This window comes from Myiozetetes cayanensis, unplaced genomic scaffold, assembly GCF_022539395.1.
Source record: "Myiozetetes cayanensis isolate MyiCay16 unplaced genomic scaffold, myiCay2020 scf40, whole genome shotgun sequence".
Lineage (NCBI taxonomy): Eukaryota > Metazoa > Chordata > Aves > Passeriformes > Tyrannidae > Myiozetetes > Myiozetetes cayanensis.
Window position 1 is genome coordinate 454,963 of NW_026087632.1, and position 23,902 is coordinate 478,864.

At 41.0% G+C, this 23,902-nt stretch overlaps 1 protein-coding gene and 1 long non-coding RNA gene across 5 annotated transcripts in view; one reads left to right on the forward strand and one right to left on the reverse strand.

Moving 5' to 3' along the window:
• Positions 1–23,902, forward strand: part of LOC126647738 (uncharacterized) — an 853,551-nt gene that overhangs the window by 291,485 nt on the left and 538,164 nt on the right. The gene's annotated exons all lie outside the window — the stretch shown is intronic.
• Positions 462–23,856, reverse strand: PTPDC1 (protein tyrosine phosphatase domain containing 1). Of its 3 annotated transcripts, none has more exons than XM_050330241.1 (10): positions 23,753–23,856; positions 11,695–11,787; positions 7,735–7,906; positions 6,985–7,065; positions 6,643–6,761; positions 5,781–5,918; positions 3,911–5,121; positions 3,007–3,192; positions 1,823–1,933; positions 462–1,033 (listed from the first exon to the last, which is right to left on the reverse strand). In XM_050330241.1, the coding sequence occupies exons 2-10, from the start codon at positions 11,777–11,779 to the stop codon at positions 917–919; spliced, it is 2,220 nt and encodes a 739-aa protein (XP_050186198.1). In that variant the 5' UTR covers positions 11,780–11,787; positions 23,753–23,856; the 3' UTR covers positions 462–916. The 3 variants fall into 3 exon arrangements, with proteins under 3 accessions (XP_050186198.1, XP_050186199.1, XP_050186197.1); XM_050330242.1 differs by lacking the exon at positions 23,753–23,856 and adding an exon at positions 12,213–12,236; XM_050330240.1 differs by lacking the exons at positions 11,695–11,787; positions 23,753–23,856 and adding an exon at positions 9,547–10,787.

The window sequence follows — 23,902 nt, forward strand, 5'->3', positions numbered from 1 at the left end:
AAAAGGTCTCTACAAAGTGTATTGCAGATAACAAGATGTTGATTAGTTATTTTTAGTATTATTATGTTACACTTATTTATGCAAGATTTTGCTGAACATAAGTACGGACAGAATTATATCCTTACTAAGATTTCATAAGGAAGTGGCTTTTCATTTAAGATCAATAAAAGTTTAGCCAATAAGGTAACATCTTACTCTTATTCTAAGGATTTAAAATGCCCCAGTCAATTTTCTGTTAAAAACAGTTTAAAGCTTTCTTAGCCAGAAAAAGTCTGAATTAAGGGCTTGATAACTAATACTCAACACAATGTGTTTCTCTCCTGCAACACCTTTTAGAAACACATTGGTTACAATTATTTAAGAGATCTAAAGGAAAATATTGCCTGCTGTCAATGGCAGACCTCAAGATCTGTCCATTATTCCTCTTGGCCCTATTTTAAAATTTCTAAAAGGAAAAGCAGTTTCAGTGGTTCAGCCAATATTTATTTTCTGCAAAGTAAAATCAAAGAACATTAATGTAAACATATGTGATCCAGAAATATTAACTCATCAAACCTTTGTGTATCATGGCACTGAACTTATGGCAATGGTGTAGCTTGAAAATAATGTTTCTTGCCAATAACAGAGGTTTCTAAATCAATAAACACATTTGAGAACAGGAGAACCCTTTACAATATAAAAGCACAGTACCTGAAAATCAAATGCTACAGAGTATGGTCACACAGGAGCTCTTCTTTAAAACTGTGTAGATTGAACAACTGCCACTAAAACTCCCTCTAAAAAAATAAAATGATTTGTTAATAACTACTATTACCTCAAGTTAGGTAGATCATGCCAGGTAGCACAAAATACAGTAGCTGGAAAATGCAAAATAATTTGGTAGGCCCATCTGATGCTTCATCAGAGCTTGTAGAAATCAAGGAGGATTCTCTGTTCCTTCCTTAATCCTTTTCCTTTTTTCTTCCAGTGTTTGTTTAAATACACTTTTCAAGGTATTGTAAACATATGGTCCATTTTCAGAATCGAAGCTTGTCTAATAAAAGAGAAAAAATTCAGTTCAGTTGTTAAACAGATGTCACACAGCAAAACCCAAAGTAGATGCCCAACATTTAAAAAAAAGTAGCTTTGAGATTTATCAGAGAAAGTATGTGTTTGATGATGGAGTGCTTCATGCTCAGTTGTTTTCAGTTTTATGCTGACTGGACATTGAAATACACTGGTAGAAGGAGAAATGTCATGGCTGTTTTAACAGGTGACACCAGAGATTAGGAAGCAGCATGGTGAACATTCTGTTCAAATTCAAATTTCATGGGCTGAATCTGCAAAGAAAGCAGCTCTGAGCTGAGCCACAGCTTCACCTGTCACTGTTACTGGATGATCCCAAAAACAGAAGTTATTATCCACATCCTGCATTACAGGGCTGAAACATAACTGGATTGCAGTGTAATTTCAGAAAATGGTTTCATCTGATGCAAAGACTTCAGGTAGTATAGAACCTACCAAAGCCTTTGGTAAGGTACTCCCAGTGATCAGTTAGTGTCACCACTTAAAAATTATCTTTTCCCTAATTTGAGGATGCCCATGAACTGGCAGTGGTCTAGAAACAGAAAAAGGAGACTCAAGGATTAAGGCTGTAGTGACAGAGTTTTATTTTGTTGAGAACATTTGCTACCCTTTATGTAGGCTGATTGTTATAAAATGTAAACTCTGAACTAAGTAAGTGTGAAGGAATTACTGCAACTTTTCTCACAGAGCCTAAACTTTTCTCATGACTTAAACCAAGTAAATACAATGCCATGGACATTTATTTAAGGTGACTTGCCTTGGTGAAAGCTTTAATAGCACGAGCAAGTAAGGCCTCCTCCACATCATCTGGCAGCATCTGCAGGTTCACCACACAGTGTAAAATACAAAGGATAGTCTGACACTGCTCCTGGTGGGTGAAAGGAACAGCAGCTCATTAGAAGAAATATTTCCATGAGAAACATTTTAACATTCAGGTTTTGTTAACTGCTCTTTAAATATCGGGCTGTGCCTTCCTGTATCGAAACCTTCAGGTGCAGGAGTTGGGGAGGGAATTCCCACAAGCCCAAAGAGCCTCTGCATAATTATTTCAGTTGCAGTGGGAAAAACTCCTCCCAAGTACCACAAACTGCTCTGGGAATTTCTAGGAGCTCAGACTTATTTTTCAAGCCCCCCCCTCCATGAACAGTAACGTTCATGCCAATGAAATAATACAGGATGAGGTAAGGAAAGGTAAAATTATTATTCCTTTCCCAATCATTTACAGCAGGTGCCAAGCAGTTTTTATTTAATATAGATAGAAAGTTAAAAACTCTGATAGAGTGGAAGAATTCCTGAGGAAGAAATACGATGTTTTTAGGCAAACTTGGGAACTCTGAATGTCATGTCATAAAGATGGTAACTGCACATGAGGTTCTGACCACCTCTTGATTAGTAGCTGTATTTTTTCATACCTGTAAAAGTAAAAGGGGCTCTATTTTCTTCAAAAATACTTCAGAAACAAAGAATTCCCTACGAATTAGGAAATTAATTTGTGCAATTAAGAGATCAAGAATGGAGAATTTAATTTATTTTTTAATTTACCTTCATAAATTTACCTTGTAAATTTATTTTCCTTTCGGGGAAAGCACAGTTAAACAGTTTGGATCACAAGTACCTCTTTTTCACAGGGCTTTCCCAACACAGGTGGCCACAGTTCTAACTCCTGTGGAAAAAAGGTTTCTCATCTTTGCCTCTGGCTCTCGAGGAGCAGAACTTGCAGGGGAAAGTGCTGAAGTTGAGCTGCTACTGGATGGCGTTCAAGGATCGTGTCTGGTATTTTTTCTTGTAATACTCATCACCACAGCATGGATTACAACTCACACCGTTCCACCCAGAATGAATTCTCATCCTGATTTTTAAAGGGCTTTTTGAAAAGTGCGATTTTGCTTTTTGAAAAGTGCCCCAAAGTGAAAGAATGAATTGACAGATTCCTTCTGGTACCTTTCTCAGCAGGTAGAGTGCTTCCTGTGATTCCGGGCCATTTTTTGCCAGCATGTCCACATCATCTTTGGATATAACAGGTTCTTTAAGCTGCTCTATCCAGGACCACATCAAGCTGCAGAGGATAAAAGGATCTCTCTCGGTGCAGATTTTATCCCAAGCTCCATCTCGAGAATTCAGTTCTTTCTTGAAGCAAAAGAAAGCAAAGCAAACCTGGAAATGCATCATTTATTTACCACTGCCAACCTTCCCTTTGATTGTAGCAGTACTTGGCTGCTTATGTTTCAACAGGAAAAGACTAAAAAGTTACCAAAAAAATTTGTATTTTTTTCCCAAAGTATCAACATCAATCAGCAGTAATACAAGTGATTCTTTAAAACAGAAGGATGGCATAAACAGTGCAGCTGAGCACCTCCCAATACTCTACTGGAATACACAAACCAGCTTTGCATTCCAACTTCAAAGCAAATGTTGCTGGGAGGATTTGGTTCTGAGGATAAGCTATTTAGTTTCTACTAAATTCTTTCTCTTTTACTCACAGAGTCCTCTGATGAGTTCTGAGAAAGCACTGATGAAAACCAACACAGGTCTACCTTAAAATCTGGGCTATTTTTTGCTACCAGCAGCCAAGTTACAACCACAGACAATGGCATCAATTTTCCCTAGAAAAATGAAGGAACACAACCTGAAAAGAGGTCTTTACCCCCTCCTGCCACAGACCAGAAGTTGTAGGTGCATTTTGCCAGCTGGCCCATAACTGACAACTACAATTATTTACTGAACCACACATAAACTGCTGTCCCAATGTGCCACTTCAAAGCTCCACGTGGTGTTTTTGCCATTCTAGGAATTAATCAAGGTGAAATATGCAGAGCCCATAACAGGGAATCGAGTTAAAAATTACCTGCCATACTTCTACCTTCTGCTTCACTTCATCCTCTTCCAGAAATTCATTTATATCTGCCAGTGCTTTTGCTGCCAAAACTCTCCGGGCTTCCAGACTTAATTCTGACTGCAGAACAATGTGTGGAATTGTCTCCGACACATCTCTGCTACCTTGGCTTTCATACCCAATGGAAAAGTTCGCTTTGGAAGAAGAAGAAGAAGAGTCAGAGTCCTCGGAGGCGAAGACTGTCCTGCCATACATGTTAGTCTTGAGGTGCTTCCTGGGCCCGAGCTCCTCAGCAAAGCCGTGCCTCGGCACTCCGGGTTCCCTGGCGTTGTGGATGGAGGCAAGGCCTGAAGAGAAGGTTCTGCTGCGTTGGACTTCTCTGGTGGAGCTCCTCCTGTGGCACAGTGAGGGCCCCTCTCTCCGTCCATCCAGGTTGAACCTGCCCTGGCTCCAGAACATGCACGTGCTGCGCACTAAGGCCTCTTTGTTCAGTTCCTGCGGGGCCTTCGGTTCACCTGGGGCAGAACATTCCTCACTGCTGTTCTGCTTGAGTTTGCTGCACTGCAGTATCTGAGCAGGCACTGTCCAGAGAGTGTTGTCTTGTTCTAGAAGAAACTCGGGTCTCCTCAGATCTGACTCACTGTAGCTCAGACGCCTTCTCAGATGAGTAAGAGGCTGAAGGCATTCGACATTCCTTCTTTTACAGAAAGAATCACACTCGTGACCCAGGGAGCAATGAGAATCCTGGGTCTCAAAAGCAGAGGAGTGGGTGTGGGATGAGTCTGACATCTCGCTGTCCTGCCTGGCAAAGTCTTGGTCGAGCTGCGTGGACACCAACTGAGAAACGGTATTCTCGATCTCAGCTGAGAGGTCTGGGATGTGCAGCAGCTCCGCCTCCACCACCTGCCTGTTCTCAGCCAAGTCCAGCAGCAATTTGCAGACCAGGTAAACCAGCTTTGGCACGTGCTTGAGGTGCCTGCTCTCGTAGCCGTGGAGCAGATGCCTCTGCCGGGTCAGGTACTGGGACAGGGTCACTGTGTGAGCCCTGGGCTCACAGCAGGCAAACACATTTCGCAGGGGAACCAAGAACTGAGTGAATTCCCTGATGCACAGTAACTGCCCCCTGGTCTGGATGGAATTAGGCCTTTTCGCTCTGACAAAAAGAATCGCTTGGTCAGCACTCATTCTTGTGGCAAAAACTAAGTAGCAAGCTATTAGAACACCTGGAAAACACAGAGACAAGATTAGGTAAAGAACAGCCAGACTAAAACAAATACTCAGTGGAAATACAGGATAGAAATTAATACAGGTAAAGACACTCTATTACATGATGCTGTTATTTAATCATGGTTGCATTTGATGAACCACAGGATAGTAAAGCCCTTCTCACTACCCCTCCAGTGGGAGGTAGTTGCTCACCACAGCATCTGCAAGAGTTCCATCATTTGTGGACACAGGACCAGTGGGGGCTTCTATGGGAAGGACACAGGCAGAAAGGACTTGAAAATAGGAAATGGAATCTACCTGATCTAAACAGTGATTGGCAGGTTTGTGAATGTGAAATAAGTACTGGACAGTGAAAGTGTACCAGGTGAATTTTTCCCACCCAAAAGCACCTGTCACATTTGAATGAAATGGAATCGTGACACAGATTTAAATATTCTCTAACCTTGGAGGTTTCTGGTTTTAATATGTTTTTAATAAGACTAATCACCTCTAACCATTGAGAACATTTTGACAAAGCAGGCTAGCACTTTTAACCATTTTATAGGTGTACATCCAGCAATGATATAGAATCTAAACTAATTATTAATGATTTCCAGAGAGACTTTTTGGCATTTTTACAAAAACTTTTGTGCTGACCCTGCAGTAGAGCACATACCTGTCCTCCCAAGTCCTGCATGGCAGTGAACAGCCACCCTCCCCTCCTGCAGGGCAAAAGTCATCACTTTTACCATGTCAAGTATAGTAGTGAGAGATGCCACTCCATAATCCTTCCATCCGAAATTATAAAAATAAACTAAAAGAAAAGGAGAGGAGACAGTGATTTCCTGCTGTGCTGAATGGGAACTGTGTAGTACTATGTGCAGAGATGACTAATAATAAATTTTTAGTACCAAAACTGCATAATGGAGCTTATAAATCTGACTGCATCTTGTTTGCAAGGGATTATTTTCCCATTTCTCTTTTTGTATTGAGAGATACACAAAGGTAGCAAAGAATTGTCAAACTGAAGTTCAGCCAGAAAGCAAAAGCTGTAACAAAACTGAGTGACTGGTGCAGGATTACTGAGCTATATATAGGGGAGGGTAATTTTTTCTTTTTTAGAAAACAAAAGCACTTCTTCAGTCAACAGCTGCTTCTTACAGAGGCACTTTCTCTCTTGTCCTCACATGAAATAACCTTTTATACTCTAGATAAGAAAACATGAGCTGTAACAGAATTTGAAACACCGTTTAATGGTTCATATATTTGTGAACACAGAAGAGAAAGGAAAATTTAACTAACTGTTGTCCTCTCTTTATTTTAAACAGCTGAACATAAACCCTCCATCTCTCTCCACATAATACATGATCTTCAGCGTGTTATTTGCTCTTGATGATATTTGCCACATTTCAAGTTTACATCCCCTCCTGTGCAACGTTTCTTACAGAGCTGCTTTTAACACGCAGGGATTCGAGTAAAAATACCTCTAAGTGCCAAAGTCAATAATTAATGAGGAAGAGCAACAGGAGGGAACTCACTTCCAGCCTCCATGAAGGCTTCAGGAAGGTAGGTGAAGCCGCTCTCTTGTTCCAGAGGATTCCCACAGCTCGCATGCTCCCCAGGACGCTGGAGGTTAATTATGGTTTTTATGCCATATCTTAAGGAAGGAACAGATGAGTCAAAGTGTTACATTGCAGCCAAAGTCTCATTATCCCTTATTTTCTGAAACACACATTTGTTCTTAGTGGAGAGTAAATCTTTACCTGCAGAGCGTTAAAATGAAAGGATCTTTATCAACAATCCAAATCTACGTTGAAAGAGAAAACGGATCAGGAATGACACCAGTGATACTTAAAATAAATAACGACTGAATTTGTTACCTTTCAAACTGCTCAATAATGTTGTACTTTTCAATTAATTCTGTTGAGGGTCGAGCCATAGCCAGGATGTTATCTGTTATCCTGAAAATTAGAGAAGTAGATAATAATGTGGTTATGAATCATTTCCTGGGTATGAGTCTACCAAAATAAGAATACTCTTATAATCAAGAAAGCCAGAAATACCTTGCTGATTAATTAGGAATGACTTTTTAAAATATTCCACTATCCCATAGTATTAGTGCTATATCTTACTAAGCTGATCCAGATACAACATTACTGGAACTGTTTAAAAAGCCAGGACATAAGTAAAAATTCCTTTGAATAGAAATCTGAGCTCAGATCCCTGTTTGGACCTTTAAGGTTTGTAAGTGCCCTTTAATTATCTGCTGTCTGAAAAAAAGCCAAACCCAGCAAGACTGCAAAGATACATTTCACGTGACTCTTGCTGCATGTCCCTCTGAACACATACCCACCTTATTTCATCTGCCCTAAGTGTTCTTATTTTTCAACTCTGTTATGAACATGTTTAATTAATTTTTCACCTTAACCCATAGAGTTTTTTTTAACAATTCCTGACAGATGGGTACTTATTCCTTTGGATCTGAACCAGACTTGCTGTAGGTCAACAGAGATCTCTCCTCATTGCCGGGCTGTGCACAACAGCGATCACTGACTCTTAATTCCCAACCAAGCAGCAGCCGATGGGGAAAAACAAACAAACAAACAAACAAACAAAAAGCTGCTTCTCACCAGGAGGAGTAGAGCCCTTTGATGGCTTGCTCCTGGTCGCTCCAGCGGGCTGGGTTCTCGTACTTGCAGGCCCGTCCCCCGCAGGCCATGGAGCACTGCATGTGCCCCGGGATGACGTGGCGCAGGCGCTCCCCCACCTTCGTGTACTTGGCCGTGGGGCGCCTGGAGCCTCCTGCAACACACGGAGAGCCAGCATGAGTTAGGCGAGCTCAGGGACTCATCCCCGCCTTCAGAGCCTCGCTTCGACCTTCAGCTGATGAGGGCACGAACGATAGAAATAGAGATCTAAAAATATGTGATTATTAATTAGGTATTCTATGTTATATAGATATTAAATAGACTAGATACTTGTACATATAGAGAAATATATAAAAATATGTCTTTCAGACTCAGCAGTTCAACTTTAAACTGATGAAGTTACAAACAGTAGAAATATATATATTTAAATATAAATATTTATATATATTATATATATTAGACTATATACTTATATTAAATATATATTTCAAACTCATCAGTTTAACCTTAAACTGATGACATTACAAACAGCAGAAAGGTATAAATATATATTAATAAATGTATGAATAAATAATTATATCGATTAGATTATATACTTATACATAAATATATATTTCAGATGCATCAGTTCAACCTTAAACTAATGAAGTCACAAACAGCAGAAATATATATATAAATATATATTTTATATATAAATAATAATTGCATATTATATAGATATTGACTAGACTATATACTTATTAATATATATAAATATATTAAATATGTATTTCAGACTCATCAGTTCAACCTTAAGTTGATGAAGTTGCAAACAGCAGAAATATATAAAAATATATACTTACAAATATATATAAATATTATTTATATATCCTATAGATCTTTATTAGACTATATACTTATATAAAATATGTATTTTGGACTTATCAGTTTAACCTTAAATTGATGAAGTTACAAACAGCAGAAATATATATAAATATATATTAATAAGTAGATAAAAATATTATTATATATTGATTAGAGTACATATTTATATATATAAATGTATAAAATACATATTTCAGACTCATCAGTTCAACCTTAAGTTGATGAAGTTACAAAGAGCAGAAAGATATAAATATATATATTTATAAATATATGTATATTAATTATATATTATATAGATATTGATTAGACTATACACTTATATAGAAATATATAAAAATATATATTTCTGACTCACCAGTTCAACCTTAAACTGACAAAGTTACAAACAGCAGAAATACATATAAGTATATCTATTTATAAAGGTATATAGGTATTAATTATATAGATATTAATTAGACAATATACTTATAAATATACAAAAATACATTAAAATATATATTTCAGACTCATTTTTCAAGTAAGGATTGTGAAGGGGAAAAATTGCTTGCATTACTGCAGAAGTTGTTTTTTTCTGGTGAAGTTAAAGGTCTGTGATAGCCCTTGCAACTGAAAAAAAAAAAAAAGGTACAGTCCTCTTCATCCTGAAATCCAGAATAGTTAACCATATATTTGGTGCATGCATAAATATGTGCTTCTGTTTTACCTGTTGTTTATAACTGAGCTGTCAGAGTAAAGAGCATATATGTATATATATACATTATGTATAATACTTTAATACGGAATCAATGAGCAAAATATAAAACACGGGGGAAAAAAAGAAATAAACCACTATTTTATCCTCGTACATAAAACACAGCTCACAGAACCGAAGCACGGTAACACCGACACAATACCCAGAGCCGCCGACAGTCTCAACGAAAAGTACTTTACTTTTTTTCTCGGGAAAAGTTGCATCCAGCTCCTCGGGGCTGAGCGACGACAGAGCCACCATCACGCGGTGGGTGGACGAGGAGAGCAGCTCCACCACCGAGCTCCGGCGCCTCTGGCTCATGCGGAGGAGGGGGTCGGAGGAGGAATGCCTCCGACCCTGGAAGAAATGGCTAAAGATGCTGACGGCCGAGCGCCGCCGCGGCGAGCCCTGCATGGCTGGCCGGCCCGCTGCCGCCGGGAGCCGCGGCCACACCGAGGGCGAGGGAAGTTGCTCAGCGCTGGAGTTGCTGGAGCCGAGCATCCCCGTGCCGAGCATCATCCCCGTGCCGAGCATCATCCCCGTGCCGAGCATCCCTGTGCGCGCCGGTCCCCGCGGGCTGAGCGGTCGCCATGGCGACGGAGGATGCAGCCGTGGGGCTGCTCCCCTCGACAGGGATTGCAGGGATTGCGTCTGCTCGGGACAAACTGTTCCGCTGCTCGGCTCGATGGAAATAGTTGCATTTCAAGGAGGTAATTTTCGAGACGCTCCGGGAACGAGCGAAACGCTTTCCACGAACAATGGGAGTATTTAGTTCCTTCTAAATAACAGGCATTCAGAACTTGCTAAGACACAAAATACTCGATTCAAAAGAACAATCAAAATGTAGCTGGAGGCTCTGCCTCCTGAGAGATCTGTAAGGAAGTACATTATACTCCCCCACCTCTTGGTTTAACATTCCACAGCCACCTCTCCTCCTCCACTTTGCTGCTCCAAAATGCATCATTAGCTGGGTAATGACTGCGATTAGTGTGTTCCTACCGAAATGGTTCGGCACTTGATGAATTGTGGGGACTGTTGGCCTGGACTATTCATATCTGCTAACAAAACACTAGTTGTTATTCAAAACAAAAGGCTGATTTTTTTTCCCTGTCTTCTTTATGATTAGTCCTGCAGCCTGAGAGAAAGCAGATAATGTGGAGGAGAAGGTGTGTCACTTGAGTGCTTCAGGCTTTCAAAGGTAGCTATGAGGTGGCAAATTGCCTCCCACTTTGCTTCCAGTGTGCTAAGGAGGAGAATGAGGTGGCCAGAAAGATTGCAACACGCTGAAAAACTGTGTGGAGAACAGACTACAGTGATGCTGAAGTGCCTTCGTCACCCCACTGGCTGTGCATTAGGCTGCACTGAAAGAGGAAGGCTGGGGGAATCAAGAAAACCCACCTCAACTTTGTTCAATAAGCAAATTAATCCTGCCTTCGCCTTGGCATCTTCAGTCTGTGTTCCTCTTTGTGCTAAAAACCCAGTAACTTGGACAGAGGAATTTGCACAAGGGACAGTTCCCTTCAGAGGAAAATTCACCAGGCAAAAATCTATTTCTTCTTGGTACTGGCCAGGAATTGAGGGCCTGAATTGTGAGTGCTGCACCCCAGCTCTTCCCAAGACACAAGGTTTGCTGTGGGTGCCAGGCCTGGAACATCAGCAGTGATGTCGTATGAGAAAAGGAAGATGTTAAAGCTGATTCTGAGCTGTCTCAAAGCTTTACTCCTTTAATTCATCGATAAAGCTGATATCAACAGGTGAGGAAATATTTCTTTTGGGGGGTGGGTGGGAGTGAAAGGAGATGAAAAAGGCTATTTCAAGTGCTACCTGTATCCAGGAAATGTGGACAGTGTTTTCCAATAATTATATTCCTTTCTTAGACTTAATTCTTTTCCTCTCTCTCTTCCCAGAAACTTACCTTCAGTATGTATCAAATGAGAGTGAAGCCAGAAGTGAGCAAAATAAAATGCTGCACATCATTAGTTTCCCAATGAATCTTTCAGGATTTGCAAACACTCACCCAAAACGGTAAGGAAGAATTGGAGCCTGTAAGAGTTTAAATACTTTGAAGGCACATTTGTATTTTCAGAGAGCTAGGCAGTTTCTCAACACAAAAATCACACATTAAGAGACCCAACAAAATGAAAATTACAGAAAAGATCAACATGTTATCCCCACGATGTGCTGATGAAATAATGCAGTGTGGTTTTGTTATAGACATTTTAATTTTATAAACATGGATAATATTTCTGGTTGGGGTTGTTTATTATTATTTTCTGTGGATTTTTATTTTTTTCCAGGATTGCTCTAGGTATTTTTTTATGAATGGCACATCAGAGAAAAATTCTTACCTGAACTCATGTTTGCAAGGTACCGACTGCTCTCTATCAACGAAGAGTATGGGAGCTCATTTTGCATCAAAACTCCTGCAGCCATTGCAGTACCTGTTGACACAGAAAATATTCACTGAGAATCTACAACAGAAGCTCAAAAAATTCAAAGTAAAGCCCAGAACCTGGCACCTGCTTAGAGAGTTGTCCAAGGCTTAAGCTTTGGGCAGTCAGGCATGGACTGTACCTGGCAGACTGTCTACAACCTTCTCTGCTCTCTTCCCTCCACTCTTGGTGTTTGAAATCACATCCCTGAGGATTCTCCTCTAACAAGAAAACTCAACATGAGAGTCTCTCTAAGCAGAAAACAGATTTTTTTTCTCATACTTTAACATTATTTCTAATACAAGGTGGGTTCTGCTCTAAAGACCTTCTGACAGAAGGAAAGCTGAAGGAAAGCTGTAAATCTGAACACATTAATCAGTCACTGAGATGTTTAAATAAACCCCTTTACAGGGCTCTTGAGTAAAAGTTCTTACCCAGTAAAAGATTTCCATTCTGTTTCTCTTATCTCTTTAGGGAAATAGCTGCAAGTATAACCAAAAAAAGCTCATGTTTTTATACCAAACTAAACATCTCTGTTGCATCATTAACTGTAGAAACTTTACTAAATAGGCAAACTTTATGCTCCATATCCTGCAAAGCCAGTCTTAGGATTCAGCAGCATAAACAGAGTTTTAAGAGACTGATTTGCTAAAAAAAAAACCAACCAAACAAAAGAGCATTGTGTGGATAAGGTGATACAACAGTCCTGTGCTGTTTGCTCTTCATTGTCCAGCTTTTATCTCTAATTCTGCATGATCGTTTTTATAGTAAGTATTTAAATAGAACTTCATTCATTCAGATATTACATTATCTACCACATAGCTGGAATAAATTATTCTTCCAGCAATGCTAATGGACTTTATCCCCAAAGTCACCCAGTGCAGCTCTGTCCTTTCCAAGATGCTTAAAGGGGGGAGCAGAAGCCAAATACGCATTCAGAACCCTTTCCTGTTGCTGCACCAGTCCTCTCACAGGGATGGGAATTCCACCTGTCTGTGAACGCCCAAAACCCTCTGGAGATGTCAGTGATGCTCAGGAGTGCATTTCCAATGTCAGTACATTAATAAGAATATGAATTGAGAAGAATCTTAATAAAGATTAAAGAGCATCTGGAGCATTTTGCTACTCAGTGACCTGACCATCTGACTCCTTCCCCTGAAGAGTCAATCCTGCAATAAACAGGTAGGAATATTTGTATAGAATTGCATTCTGTCTGGACAAGCTCCAAAACCTCTATTTTATTTTTTTTTCAGTGGACTTTGAAATCAGTAAGGGATGGCTTTTATTATCAGAGGAAACTTCATACCAAAAGAAATTATTTTATTTTATCCCCAGAATTTCAATAGAGTTGAATTAACAGAAACTGTTGGTTTCTCTTTCTCAGAAAATTCTCTTAAAAATTTGTCCAGATAACATTTGAAAGAGATATGTCTCTTCCTATGGGCAGCAGAATCACCACCACTATGTCTAGTTTTCCTATTTCTTTGTACTCAAGTGCTAAAAAAAAAAAGATTAAATAGCAGTGATATTTCTATCATGTAAAACTTTTATCCCTTTTTTTTTTTAACCAGGATTCAGGATGACAAGGACTCTTAACTGAAAATGCAAGAGATGGAGGTAAATGCAGAAGAGAATATACTTACAGTATTAGAAAATACTAGAATGATTCTTCTAAATGGCAAAGGTAAACTACATTTATTTGCTGTATAACCGATTTTATTTCAGCAATACACCAAATCCCTAATTCCTGAGCTGGAATTAAATATTTTACCTTAGTATTGTTAATTTTTAATATTTTTAATTAATAATTGCTAAAGAGTTAGTAATATTTTTAATTAATTATTAATATTTTGTCTGCATGCCTTTCAGTTTGCTAAACTTCCCTGACAGGTGTTTTAAATTGCTCGGTGTGATCAATGTGAGCAAATCCCTTATATTTACTTGGAAAGAAAAAAGGTAAGGTTGTGACAAAGACTTCACAGAGTTATAAGACACCCTCTCAAACAACTGTAATGTGGTGATTTGGGACAGGAGTATTACATTCCTGCACTGATAAAAAGGGTGTTAAAAGTAAAATAGTGTTCAAGTAAGAGCAACAGATCCTCCCCTGCTTCATCTCTGTGCTGGATATTCTTAGTTTTTTAAAGATGTTCTGCAGCATTTTGCTCACCCCACGAACGCTGGATTTTGCTCATCCCCTAAACACTTGGCAGAAGCTGGAGGCACAATCCTGGAGTTATTCCAGGTCAGGGTCCTCATCAGGTGCCGGAGGGATCAGAGTCACGTACCTTGGGCAAGCACCCTATCGCCTTAATCAGCTCTGCTCCCTTATCTCTGACATGCATTTCATTGCCATGACAGCAAAGAGGCTGCTCCTTAATCCCTGTTTCCAACTGAAGACACTGGAGTCTCCAGGGCAGAGTTCCATCTCTGTGTTTTAGCACAGAGTCACCACCTGTGTGTGCACACACCACAGGGACACCACACACAGCAGTGGTGGGGCCTCCTGGGCTCTGTCACCCCTGGGGCTGTGACACTGCCCTGGGGAGCCTGTTCAGTGCCAACCACCCTCTGGGGGAAGAACCTTTCCCTGAGATCCACCCTGAGCCTGCCCTGGCACCGCTCCTGGGGTCCTGGCACTGGTCACCACAGAGAAGAGACTGGAACCATCTCTTGGAATCGTGACACCAAGCACTAAGGGGGGATTTCAGGAGGTCCCCTCCAGGTGTGGATTCGATACTTGCTATGATGTCTCTGTGCCATTTTGAGGTTGGGGGTTTTATTTCCACTTTTGAGAAGACCAGTTTTAAATAGAAAGGATTTCCTGCTTGCTGTTGCACTCGATTCACTTGTTGCATTTGGTCACACGGCATCGAGTCCCACTCGCTGCTTCAAACATGCAGAGGTGCCTTTCTTGCAGGGGAAACAGTGTAGGCACATTGTGCTGTAGGAAAGAGCACTCTGTGCTTCCACTTTCTTCACCTCAATTCCCAACCCTGAACAGACATCTCCAGTCTGTGATTTTTTTTCCATGGGTAATTGATTTAATCAAATGTAGTCACTTAAATTTGCAAAACAACCCCACAAACCAAAATAAACAAAACTGCCACATGGCACACACAACTGAAAATGAACTTGCAGTGACCAGAGAATATTTTGCATCAAGATCAAAATACTGGCTCAAGACAAGTTGAATCAAATTGAAAATACCAGTGAAGGGTTTTGAACCAGTTTAGCTAAACTCACTTTAAAGTCAAAGCTTAAGTTAAAATGAGGCAATTCTGAGTTCAGACAAGGCCCAGGTGGTATAATTACATTACAACTTACAACCAAGATCTCCAAACTTTTGCTACAAACTAGACATAACATTCCTTATATTTCTGAACACTCAACCCAGAAGATGACACATTCACCTTTCATGCATGTTTTTCATGCATAGGGAAAGAAAGAAAAAAATTATTGGGGTGACCTGTGCAGGGCTGAGGGTTGGGCTTGAAGGTCCCGGTGGGTCCCTTCCAACTCAGCATATTCCATGATTCTATTATCAGGGGAGTGAAGCAGCCTCTTGCCCACATGCATTTCCCCTGGAATAAAAGCACTTCACTTTGTAAGGTCACAGGTTGAGCAGTGACGTGCCACGGAGGCCAAAGGGAGATCAGGGAATCCCCACGGGAGCAGCTCCTGGGCCACAGGAGCAGGATGGACTCAGAAAACCAGCCCTAGGGTTTGCAAATTACCCACTCTGCCTGGTCCCAAAAAAAAAAAAAATTCCTCTTTAGTATTTCAGGATCTGGAAATCAGTGGATTCCAGTTGCTGGGCTGAATTTTTGCCCCAGAATGAAACCAGAGAAAGGAGCAATGTCTAATATTTTAGCAGACAGAAGGGGAAGAGACAAGAAGATGCTGGTTTCGCTCTACCTCTGCAATTAGGATAGTTATTTAAGAGATGCAATTACTATCTTTTGCTTCAGAACACGTTTTCTAAACAGGGAGAGGAGGCTGCATTCCCAACTGGAAGGATTCCAGTTAGGGCAGTTCAGCTGCCAGCACGGACAGTAATCCCATTGTAAAGCTCCCCACTGCGGAGTCCCTGTGGAACTATCCACTACCAAATCTCTAGATTCGTGTGGCTCTGGCAAACAAGAACCCCACAGCAGACCACACATCTCCAAGGATTACTTTTCTGTATTAACACGAAAAAATCGTGGCTAAGCTTTCAGTTTTACAATACCAGTGTAAGGCAAAAGCTATTTTAAACCTCCAATATATTCATACAACACATGGCAAATGCTGCTGCCTAGGCCTGTCACGTGAAATTTTGAGGTTATTTTTACTGTTTTCTTGTCTTCTAAAGGGAATTTGCTCTCTCCTCATTTGCAGTCACGTGTAAGTAACCCCCTAGCAGGCAAATTTTTAAAGGAATATCATCAACTGCAGACCAGGTAGGGGCTGTTTTAGTCCCTAAGCACCTCTAAAATTCCCTCTGTGGCCTAATTCTACAAGTACTTGAGAAAAACTTTGCTTTTGTGAGCAGTCCCACAGAAGTCAGCAGAATGTCTAAATACAAGATCACATGGGATGAAGTTTCATTGCCAGAATGCAAAATCCTGTAAACTGACACTAATGGAGATATTTTAGACAACTAAAGATAACTTGGATGATTAAGACTAAGCAAAAATAGGATAGTGAAAGGAGGACTGGTTATATTTAATGAAGTGGTTAAGAGCTACTAAATTATAACTTTGTCTCTAAATTCAGGCTTTGAATCTGATGTTTTAAGACTGGCAGATGATGACAGTTCTTAACAGAAAAACGTTCTAAATTGGCTGAGACAAAGTTAGTCACTTGTACAGGAAGCACTGGTAAATGAAATTGTGTTTTAAATTACAGCAGGCTATCCAACGTTAACAGCGCCAGGAATAACAAACCATTTATTTCTAAAGTTTTGTAAAAAATGTAGATAACTGGGGGGAGAGGGTGTTTAAATTGAATTATTATGATTAATTAAACAGGATGCAAAGGTTGTTGTTCTAATGTCTATATCAGTGAAAAGGCTCACTGATAACAGATATTTCATGAATACTTAAGCTACAATTTAAGGATAATCTTGAAGGCAGTTTTAGCATTGAGCACACATATTTCAGGAGGCACACACCTCCATTCCCCAGCTGTGTTAAAAAGCCCAATTATTTCAAATCCAAATCTTTACTACCTGTAAGCAAGCACCAAAAAACTGGAAAAAGCAAATGAACAGATGAAGGACAGAGAGAAGACTGGGTAACAATTTAAATAAATGATCATATAGTTTAGTTATATGCTATTTACACAGCAGAAGGATGCTACAGCTGTTGTAAAACTCCAGGGATTTCACTGGAAACACAGCCAGAACAGATTTGTTATTTCTAAATGCGTTTTTCCCTCTTCAGGAAAAAAAATATTCCCCACCTGTCTTTGCAAAAGGTGAATGTAATTTCATCATTAAGTTTGATATTTACGAAGGACTGTAACTGCCTTCAGGTACAAAAGAGACAAAAGAATGTAATTCATTAAAAGATTATGTAGGTGTTGGCCTGGTGATTCAGTGTTTGCTATTCATGGAGGTTTTGACATAAATAGCAAGAAACTGCAAGGTAAACTGATGGACAGGTCTCTCAATTGACTTGATTCATGCTATTTAAATCACCTCCTTCTGTGGTAGGGTTAACCCAAGAGTTAACAGAAGTTATTTTAAACTACCTTGAACAGGCTGGCAGGCAGCAATTACTAGTGAGAATTATAAAGGAGATGGCGTAAATTGAATATATCAACTCTTCTACAAGCAAAAGTGGTGACTCAGAGACTCTTGATCATGAATATCATGTTTACTAAGAGACTGTGAGACTTGTAGGACTGACTACACACACAGAACAATGAATTATTGTCAGCAACGCATTCTGACAGCACTCAGAAGTGGAACAATTTAAAAACAAACTCTGCAAGTTAGAGGAATTCTTTTTAAATCTGATACAGTCAAAGCCACTGTAAATTTACATGAGTTTTAATAGAGTTTGAATAATTTCAGTTTAACACCTTACCTGTGACCGGGCAAAAAGAATAAGTGAGTGCTGATCCCTTCATTGTTGCAGCATCAGCCATGAGGAAAAACCTTGTAGGGGGTTCAGATTTTAGAGGAGAGAAGCTGAATGAACTCCCAGGGTGTTTCCTGTAGCTAATTGGATTCGGGATGGTAATCTGGGAGGAGCCAGCAACTATCTTTTCTTAATTTAAGACTGTACAAGGAGTGCCTTAGGGACTATCAGGTAATCATCCCATAAACTGCTTTCTGTGTCTGCCTGGGCTTTAAAGGGATTGAGGCAAACAGGCCACACCAGCCTGATGTTTCAATAAATGAACAGCCCATCCCTCTTTTTTTGTCCTGTTCACCTGATTTTACCAACCCCATCTCCATGCATGAGGCAACTACACACATAGCTGCAGAGATTTTGTGAAATTACAGTTAAACTGATAATTAATTTTGAAATGCCATGAAAAGAAAATGAAACATAAATGTTTGTTATTATTGGGCTTACAGCCTGCACAAAATATTTTTCTCACCCAATAAAGCACAGAATGTCACTGAAGTATTTCCAGAGTGCAAATTGACTGCATTAAAAGTAGTATCTCTAAAGCATAATGGAAATAAGTTCATATGAATGTAAAGGATGTAATCAACCTAAAAATACAGCAAAGATTTTGTTGATTTAACTGAACACTAAATAAAAATTGTAAATAAACCAGGATACAATATCCTATTCTATCTTACTAAATCAATTTCAAACACTAAATATTAGCAGACCAAAAAAAGGGCTTTCATCTATTTACATCACTACCCTGCATGTCTTGTTAAAAAATCCCTAATGAAGACTGGGATTAATTAAAAATGCCTCCCAATTGTTTAGAAACAAAATATTTGCGTGAGCTTCTGTGGACAAGAAATGTGTCTTATTTAAACAAGCCAGGAGAGCACGGTACAGGGGACAACTGGAAGTTGATGCAATGAACCTTATTAACTCCAAAACCATCATCTCAGCTCAACACCTGCCTTAAATTTGTTTATAGAGAGACAGAACATATAATGGAACTAAATAGTTTTCGTTAATTTTCAGAAGTAATTTTGCAGTCAGAGTTTTGCTAATAAAAATCAGAAGGAAGAAGAATACAAGTATTTTTCCATAGAAAACTTAATTTACTGAGAACAGAGACAAATTTAAAAAAGTAGTCCTTAAAATTACAAATCTAGTTTCTTACTAATCTTTTAGGGTCAAAAAAAAAAGTCACATGTGTGAACTGAACTGTATCCAGCTATTTCAGTAAACAGCAAATATCATTTTAGATAAACAGCAAACATCACTTTTATATACATGTATGGACTTTGGACAGAGAGGCTGTGGCTGCCCCAGCCCTGGAAGTGTCCAAGGCCAGGTTGGATGGGGCTTGGAGCACCCTGGGACAGTGGAAGGTGTCCCTGCCCATGGCAGGGGGTGGGACTGGATGAGCTTTAAGGTCCCTTTCAACCCAAACAATTCTGGAATTCCAAGTTTGTGGGGGAAAAAACGAAATTAAAAAATGGGGCTTCAGAAGATTTGCTCACAATTTTGGAAAACCCTCTAAGGTACCCTGGGTACTTAAAACCTGGACAGATTGAGGAGCCTGTCTGAGGGTCCCTGCACAAGGAACAACAGCAGCGTCACTTCTTGGTTCCATCACAAACTGTTCAGTCACTGACTCTGGCAGTCTGAATCTATGAATTATGAGTAAAGGGACACATGTACTTTTCAAGTGTCAGCACACAAAAAACGTGTGAACAAATGGAGCATCTGGCAAAACGCTTTGTAGGAGGAGAGGGAGGGAGCTGGCATTTTAGTTGACTAAAGCACAAAGAGCAGCTTCAGATAATTAATAAATATTAATTAAATTCTTAAAACAAGCAGACTCTTGGGGGCAAGTTCTAAATGCTCACATTTGAGAAGCTGTCACTGACCGACTTAAGCTTTATTTTCATGATGATATAACACTATTTACCTATTTGATTCCAGAGGGGGGTTTAATTCTTGGTGCAACAGCCCTCTGCTTTGCTGTATCCATTTGTAGGTGTCAGAACTAGAGTTGTTTCTTTTATTTGTTCCTACATTTGTACTCTTCAGTATTACTGAGTTTATTCAGCTGAGGAACTCATTTTCTCTAGTGCTCTGCAGAGTTTAGCCCGTCCCAGGCATCAGTGCCAAACATTTGCTCAAACAGGCCATGTCACCACATTTTAATCAAGGCAAGGCTTTGTGCCAACTGAGGATGACTTTTTGGGGGAGTTAACCAACAGGCTGAAATAATTTCCAGGGCTGTTTCCAAGGAAAGAATACAGAGCAGGTGGGCTCCTAAATGACTAAACAAACTGGTGATCTTCATCTCCCTAGGCCTGGCATTTTCCTGTTCCAACAAAATGAAGAACCCCCTGGAAAATTCTGCTGAACTATGGTTGCCGTGTAAAGATACTAACAAGCTTTTTAGGTAAGTAGAGCAGGATCACTGGGCTTCTGGCAGCTTATTCCTCTTGCACTGCACGTGCTGCCTCATGGCTGCTTTACAGCAGACTTAGCAAATCCACCCCTCCAGTGACCTCAGGCACAAGTTTATCAGATTAGGCAGGTACAAAACTGTCTGAATTGTCTCATTAAAATGTCTGACCACTACTTAGGCTGCACTGTTTTCATTGGTACATAATCAAAACATCACATTCTGCAGAACTTAAAGTTTACTAAAGCCTAAGGTTCATTTTAATTGAGTACAAACTGTGTGTGTTGGATTCCTAGCTGGTTTTGGACAGTTCCAGCTTCTCCTTTTGCTTTTTGCTCTTCTCATAGCTTGGACCATAAAAATCAATCATCACTGTTGCTTTCTTTTCAGCAGGGAATTCTTTAGCTCTGTGTAACTTTACAACTGTATAAATGTTATTAAAGATTTTCTGTAAGTCCTGCTTTTAAATATTATCTATATTTATATAGATAATATTTCCTGCCTCTTAAGCATGATGCAGTACCACTGCAAATCAGCCATACAAGCAGCAGTCTTACAATTGTGAGAGAACTGTACACATTTAGCTGCTTAATGAGAACCCAGAGCAGCAGCCCACTGTGATCCCTGTCCTCTTTCATCATCTCTACTTCCAACAGTCTCTCTTTTCCTGTTTGTTCCACTGTTGCTTAAAATTGCCAGTAAAGGATAAGATGGAAATTAGTGGAAATGTTAGGCAAAGGCAGCAGAGTAGTATGAAAATTCCAAGTCTTAAGACAGCTCTGATACTGAAGAATTTTATCAGGTGTTACTCACAGGTCATTCAATAGACTTGAAATGCAAAAGGTGACTACAAACCCAGGAAAATAGTGTAGGACCTCTTTTTAGCCACAGGATTTAAAAGAAAAGAAAAATCACCACTTAAACTGGATCTAGCTATAAAAAGGAAAGCTCTGATTTGTGAGACAGCTCATTTTCTACACCCGTGACCCAGCAGTGTCCAGGCAGCTGCAAAGCCCTCATCCATGGTTTGGGTTGGGAACTCTTTTTAAAACAGCCAGCAAATGTCAGTTTGTCAGAAAACAGAAATTAGGAAGAAACCCCTTCATACCTTTTAGAACTGTTGAAGACAGTGATGCAAAAAGCACTGATTAATGTACACATACCTTCTGAGAAACACTGGACCTGCTGTGGGCATGCACAACCACGGTCGAGTTTATGCACAATAAAACTGTCCAGAAGGGACAGACCAGGCAAAGGAAACGAGGAAACGGGAAGAAATTAAGTAGGTCTAAAGTAGCCAACCCTTTTAGGCATTTTACCATGTTCTTTTTCTAAGGAACAAAACAGTCAAGCTCTGTAACACAGGGAAGTTGAAGAGCTCCAAGGAATTTCATTTAACTGGACAGAGAAGAAGAGCTGCAGGTGGCTGTATCTCCCTCACGTTCCTGAGATAGGATTAAGCCCAGCAAAAGCTCCAGAGTGGAGAGAAAACAGAGGAAATGGGTATGTTTTTATGTGGTTTTCATATTTTCAAACAAGAACAAGCTACCCAAGATCAGGAGTAAAAAATGTTTACAAATTTCTCCGTTTTCTTGAAAAACACAACCACCAAGTAATTTGGCTTTTGTTGTATATTTGATTAAGCAATTCTGGAGCCTGAACCTTGTTTCACAAAGAAACACAAAATCTGTGCCTGGGAAATGTGTCTGATAAACCTGGTCTAGCGGAAGGTGTCCCTGCCCATGGGTTGGAATGAGGTGATCTTTAAGCTCCCAAACCCAAACCATTCTATGATTCTCTTGCCAGAAACTGGGAGTATATTTGCCAGCTGAAACTAAAAGATACAAGCAATCTTGTACCTTATCTGAGCTTACAATCCATTTTTTTTTGTATTATTTGTAGCACATTCTTACCCAGCAACTACCTTCATCCATGTCAGATTGAACAGTTTCTAGACAACTCCTCTCATTTATAATTTTACTACTATTACATAAAAATAATAATTAAAAAAATTATAATGGTATGATTGGATTTTTCAGTGAAGTAAAATATTTACTCAAACACGTGGAAGAAATGCTATTCAGGTCGGTTTATGCATCCACCCCAAGCAAGCACAGCATGAGAGAGGATTACATTGCTAATTATATCTCTGAGGTGATACTCTCACAGCAGCTGGCCCTGAAGACTGTCTTATTTCTTATTTCCTATATTATTCTTGTCTGTTACATCTTATTCCATCTTGTCTTACACATGCAGTTACTGTGTACGTTTCACATGAACTACTGATGAAAACAAGCATGGAAAAATCACGGAATCTCTGGATGGTTTGTGTTGGGCGGGACCTTAAAGCCGGTCCAGTCCCACCCCTTGCCCTGGGCAGCGACACCTTCCACTACCCCGGGTTGCTCCAAGCCCCGGCCAACCTGGCCTTGGACACTTCCAGGGATCCAGGGGCAGCCACCGCCTGAACCACAACCTAAAAACGCTTTCAAGCAGTACAAAACTGCAAACGCATCTATTTTGTGCACACTGTTTCGGGATTAATTACTCCACGGATGTGGAGTGCACGGCTCCCGAAAACACACTCCTGTCTAAGAAAAGCAAAAGAAATGGAGCTGTGCAAAGGGAAAACTCTGAAATCCAGATTACTAATATATCAGGTAATTTTTTACCTGTTACTCCACTGAAGAGTATAGTGACAGTCCGCTGCCAAAAGCAGTAATCTCTATACCCAAAAGTTACTCTCCTGTTTGGACTGACATACTGTGTCTGCCTTCTCCCTTCCCAAGGGGACTGACTGAGCCGCGTTTTTGGGGATTAAGTGATGATCAGAGCTGGGTACAACCCCACAAACCACGAAAACAGCGCACACAGCGGGGAAATCCGCTTTCCCTCGCCTGCCCTGCCGTCAGCCGCGGCCCTCTCGCTCCCTGACGGCCGCTGGCCTTGGCGAAGCTGCAATCACACCGATTATTTATCACACTGAAAGCGCTTTCAGGCTGTGATTCACGCTGTGGCTGCCCCTGGATCCCTGGAGATGGCCAAGGCCAGGCTGGAGCAACCCGGGACAGCGGACGGTGTCCCTGCCCGTGGCAGGGGGTGGGACTGGACGGGTCCCTCCCCCCCCAAACCCCTGTGGGATGCTGTGATTTTCTGTTTCCGCGATTATCCCGCAGCAGCAGGGCCGGGTCCCCGCGCCGCCCCCGGGGGCCGCTCCGAGGCACGGCGGGTGCCGGGCTGTGCCCGGGGGGGCTCCGGGGGGAGCAGAGCGGGGTCAGCCCCGAATGGCGGCGAAGCGCGGGGGCCGCCGCACAGCCCCGGGGCGGGCGGGGGCGCGGGTTGGGGCGGGATGGCGGGGCCGGGCAGGGCCGGGCCGGAGCCGGGCGGGGGCGCGGAGCGGGGCGGGGCGGGGGCGCGGACCCACCTCGAGCTGGGCCCGCCCGGGCCGCTCGGCCGGCAGCGCCACGGCGGGCACGGGCAGCGAGCACGGGCAGCGAGAGCAGCACGGGCAGAGAGAGAGCACGGGCAGAGAGAGAGCACGGGCAGAGAGCATGCGCTGGGCTGAGGGGAGGAG

Coding starts and splice junctions, on each gene's coding strand:
- PTPDC1 (XM_050330240.1), bottom strand. CDS start 9,898: ATGCTCGGCACGGGGATGATGCTCGGCACGGGGATGATGCTCGGCACG. Junction 7,066..7,734: donor AAAGGGCTCTACTCCTCCTG/GTGAGAAGCAGC, acceptor TCTAATTTTCAG/GATAACAGATAACATCCTGG. Junction 3,193..3,910: donor AGAAGGTAGAAGTATGGCAG/GTAATTTTTAAC, acceptor TTTTGCTTCAAG/AAAGAACTGAATTCTCGAGA.